Source organism: Sprattus sprattus (genome assembly GCF_963457725.1).
Source record: "Sprattus sprattus genome assembly, contig: scaffold_113, whole genome shotgun sequence".
NCBI lineage: Eukaryota > Metazoa > Chordata > Actinopteri > Clupeiformes > Clupeidae > Sprattus > Sprattus sprattus.
Window position 1 is genome coordinate 21,266 of NW_027667022.1, and position 5,059 is coordinate 26,324.

The 5,059-nt window shown below is 39.8% G+C and overlaps 1 protein-coding gene across 1 annotated transcript; it reads right to left on the reverse strand.

Annotated features, from left to right (window-relative positions):
• Positions 1-3,739: 3,739 nt before the first annotated feature.
• On the reverse strand, positions 3,740-4,456 carry LOC308382505 (GTPase IMAP family member 9-like; the record flags this gene model as incomplete). Its single annotated transcript, XM_080860912.1, has 1 exon — positions 3,740-4,456. A coding segment is annotated over one exon (717 nt), but the record flags the coding sequence as incomplete, so codon positions are not given.
• Positions 4,457-5,059: the final 603 nt, after the last annotated feature.

The window sequence follows — 5,059 nt, forward strand, 5'->3', positions numbered from 1 at the left end:
TTTTGTAATCAATGGATATTGGCCTAATTCTGCCCTGCATGCATTGTGTATGGCACATCTTTAAACTTTTAAAATGCTTTTGCAGAACTCTGCATGCAAGGTCTCAATTGGATGTTTTTCCCATTGAATTCCTGATTTGTAAGTGGACCCCACTGCCATAAAGGGCAAAAAGTTTGAGCCAGATTTGCATTTGAATTTTGACAGGAATTTGTCGTTTTATGGCATATACAGCCCTGCTTGCTTTTTCTCTCAAATCATTCACTGCAAGATTTAACTTTCCAATGAGTTGATTATTGATTTCTCTCTCTCTCTTTCTCTCTTTTCAATACACACCTCTTTTTCTTACCTTTTTTACCCTCCCTATCTCTCCATCTCTTGCATATCTGCCCTGCCCCCACTCCTCTCTCTCCATCTCTCTCTCTCTCCCTCTTTCTCTCTCTTTCTCCCTGGTGTATGTGCTCCATTGTCCACTCACGCAATCAGGCTCCCAATGGCCCCTCTGCTCCACACCTGCAGTGAAACATGGCCATCAGGAAGCACACGTACCTGTAAGGAGGTGGGGCGTCACTTAACATATTACATGCCAGGCAGCAGACAGAGCTAGCATGAGAGCACCTAGCCGGCCACTCAGTGGGAAATGACCGAGAATAGAAGGAGGATTCAGGTAGGGAAGTATTCCCAAAGTCAATGTAATGTTAAAGGCGGTGTAGTAAGTGCAGTCATGTGCCTGAGGCACAGCCCTGTAAAACATTACCAGTCCCATCAGGTCAGGTGTACATGCTGTACTGTAATGAAACTCATGATATCTTTGTACTTTGTACTCGTTCCCCACTCTCTCCCAATTCAGACCCTTCTCTCCAAAGGGTCCAGCACCCAAACCACCCACTCCACCCCCCCATGTCAAATCCCCCTTCATTCCCTACACCCCCCCTCCATGTTAACCCCCACTCTCTACCTCCAGGATCATGCCCAGCCATCACAGAGACTAAGAAGCTCCCAGAAGAGACTCACAGACAACTCAGAGAGTTAACCTACAGAAGTGCAGAGGCATATACGTATATATAAGATTTTGTATTTTGTAATTATTATTGATTCTGATTGTTTTATTGTATAAATTGATTTCAGCGTACATCCAGAAAAGTTACCCTGAGGGAGTAAATGCACTTGTTGTTACCCTTTCCCCTAACACAGCACGTACAAATCATACCCTGGACTTTATCATCATGAAGGGTCTCAGTAACTCTACAACCATCAAGAAAATGGCCTCCTCTGATCATTTCTGTGTTCTTAGTCGTGTTTATGTCCCCACACATTCAGAATAGGTTTATGACTGTCAGTAAGAGAGTCGTAAAGGATCACATGAGTGTTCTCGTTGAGCAGGCACTTTCAAGGATCTCAAGTCAACTGTGAGACTCTCTGTGGATGAAAAGCTGAATAAATATAATTCTAAATTGCTAATTATTATAGATGACATTGCTCCAGTAATGGTTAAGACAGTCACCGAAAACCAGCAAGCACCATGGAAACAGAACCCAACAGTTGAGGTCCTAAAGAGGGAGAGTAGCAAGATTGGGGAAAACACAGCAAATCCAAACTCAGACATGTACAAACATAGAATTTATTACAAGTTTATTGGAATGACCATTTATAAGAAATAGTAGTGCCACAGCATTTTTCTCTCAATAGCACATCCAGTACAGTCAGTATGTTTTTAAATAATATGTTTAATATACATGGAATTATTGGTTACATATGAAACACTTAAAGATCTTTCAGTCATCATTAGCTTATTGGAACATTTGGATACCAAAACACCACCTGATTCACCATCAACAAGTTATCCTAAAGAAATTATTTAAACACAAATACACTCATACAACAACAGAGATGTATCTTTATCTGAGGAGGTGCAGAATGCAGTCAGGGCCTTACAGGAGCTCTTTGGGGAAAAGGCTGCAGACTACATGATCGTGCTGTTCACTCATGGCGATAACCTTAAGGGACTATCAATGATTATGTGCGTGTTGGTGACCCCAAACTGGTGGACGATTCCATGTATTTAACAACCTCAGCACAGACCACACTCAGGTTGTTCGTTTGGTGAAGAAAATAGATAAGATGGTGGTAGTAAATGGTGACATGTACGCAGAGAAAGGGGGGGTCATGACAGAAAGAAAGGGATCCAGCAGCTCAAATGAGTTAGTTCTGTGTTTATGACTGAAGACTGAAGATACAGTTTTCATAGATGATTTAAAAAATTGTTATTCATTTTACTTTGTAGATTGTTTTGTGTATTTGTGTTTAAATAATTTCTTTAGGATAACTTGTTGATGGTGAATCAGGTGGTGTTTTGGTATCCAAATGTTCCAATAAGCTAATGATGACTGAAAGATCTTCACAGAGACTAAGAAGTCAAACCCTTCTCTCCCAAGGGTCCTCCACCAACTCCAACCCCCCTTCACTCCCTACTTTCACCCCTCCATGTTAACCCCGACTCTCTACCTCCAGGATCAGGCCCAACTATCACAGAGACTAGCAAACTCACAGAAGAGACTCACAGATAACTCAGAGAGTTACCGTGCAGAAGTGCTAAGTCTCGCAGAGGCATCTATATTTATATGATTTTTATGTATTATTGATTTTACATTGTTTAATTATATAAATTGATTTCAGCTTACATGTATAAAAGCCAGAAAACAGTTACCCTGAGGGAGTAAATGCACTACTTGTTACCCTTTACTCTAACACAGCACGTACAAATCATACCCTGGACTTTATCATCATGAAGGGTCTCAGTAACTCTACAACCATCAAGAAAATGGCCTCCTCTGATCATTTCTGTGTTCTTAGTCGTGTTTATGTCCCCACACATTCAGAATAGGTTTATGACTGTCAGTAAGAGAGTCGTAAAGGATCACATGAGTGTTCTCTTTGAGCAGGCACTTTCAAAGACCTCAAGTCAACTGTGAGACTCTCTGTGGATGAAAAGCTGAATAAATATAATTCTAAATTGCTAAATATTATAGATGACATTGCTCCAGTAATGGTTAAGACAGTCACCGTCAACCAGAGAGAACCATGGAAACAGAACCCAACAGTTGAACTCCTAAAGAGAGAGTAGGAAGACTTGGAGAAACACAGCAAATACAAACTACAGACATGTACAAACATAGAATTTAATACAACTTCATTGACGAGACCATTTATAGGAAATAGCAGTGCTTAAGCAACATAGACTGTATACTCTGTAGACTGAATGCAATTGATAGTGAGGAGTGGGGCTGAGATTTTTCTCTCAATAGCACATCCAATACAGTCAGTATGTATTTAAAGAATGTGTTTAATATACATGGAAGAAAATGCATAGCATAGAAAAAGATTGAAGTTATTATAAATACGGAATTAAGTATTGGTTACATATAAAACACTGATGTCAAACAAGTAAACTATAATCACTAAAAGATATTTCAGTCATCATAAGCTCATTGGAACATTTGGATACCAAAACACCACCTGATACACTATCAACAAGTTTCCTTAAACAAATTATTTAAACACACATTCACTCATACAACAAAACAATCTACAAATTAAAACAAATACATTTTTTTTTTAAATCAGCTATGAAAAATGTATCTTCAGTCAGAACACAGAACTGTCTATCTCATTTGAGCCGCTGGATCTCTTTCTTTCTATCATGACCCCCCTGTCTCTCTGTACACCTCCCCAGATTAGTCACCTACCCCATCTCTATGTTGTTATATCCCTCTGTGTCTCGTACACATTTTGAGTGCCTTCCACCTGTCAACAGGGGAGATGAGGAAGTAAGATGCGTGTCTGACTCTATCATGACCCCCTCTGTCTCTCTGTACATCTCATCATTGAAGTAATGTCCCCCATTTACGGCCACCATCTCATCTATTTTCTCCACCAAACGAACAACCTGAGTGCGGTCAGTGCTGTGGTTGTTAAATGCATGGAATCGTCCATGACAGCTACGTAACTCTTCCCTCAGTGTGGGGTGACTGTCATGGACATAGTCATTGATAGTCTGACCCTCAAGTTTATCACCATGAGTGAACAGCACGATCATGTAGTCTGCAGCCTTTTCCCCAAAGAGCTCCTTTATGGCCCTGACTGCTTTCTGCACCTCCTCAGTGAAGCGGTCCAGCTCAATCACCAGCAGGAATGCGTGGGGCCCTGGACTTGACTCTTTAATGTACTTCTCTATTTCTCCTTTAACATCCTCTGGATCCCTTTCAGTGTCTACAATACCAGGTGTATCAATCACATCAATCTTTCTGGGACTATCTATACTCCCTCTACTAAAAGTTTGTGTGACAGAATTAGAAGAAAGCTCTGATTTAAACGTGTGTCTCCCCAGAATGGTGTTCCCCGAAGCACTCTTCCCCGCTCCAGTCTTTCCAATCAGCACAATCCTCAGGGGTTCACCTATAAAGAAAAATCATCATATCAACATACACACTTTATCTGATTTATCCCAGTGATATATATATATGTACGTATTTATATACTGTATATACTGTACACAACAATCATTATATCAACACACACCCACACACACTCTATCTCATTTCCCTCAGTCATACATGGGCTGCTATAACAATTGTATAGGTTGCTAAACTGCTGCAGAATCATTTAGATTTGCACCAATGGCACTTTTAGAAGATAAGGTTGAATTTAGAGAGAAGAGGAGAAGTTATTGTTAATTTTTAACTAAACCACAGAACAACAAACAAGGTTTACCTCAGATTTTGCTGCATGGTTGTAACTTTTTGTAAACAAACTATTAAACATATCGAAAACAAAATGTTTCGTGTGTGCATAACAGCAAGAGTTCTCAGTATTCTCAACATCATAGCTACGGATGTATGGCTAAAACCTCTTACTCTGAACTTACTCACACAGACAAATGTTGGACAAACAGTTATTTTGAAAGAAGTGTTAAGCTTCTGAATGTCTATCCTGTATTATACAAATGTTTAGCATTTTGCAAAAACAAATCCTAAATATCTAAATGAGCCAAAATCATCTGTAA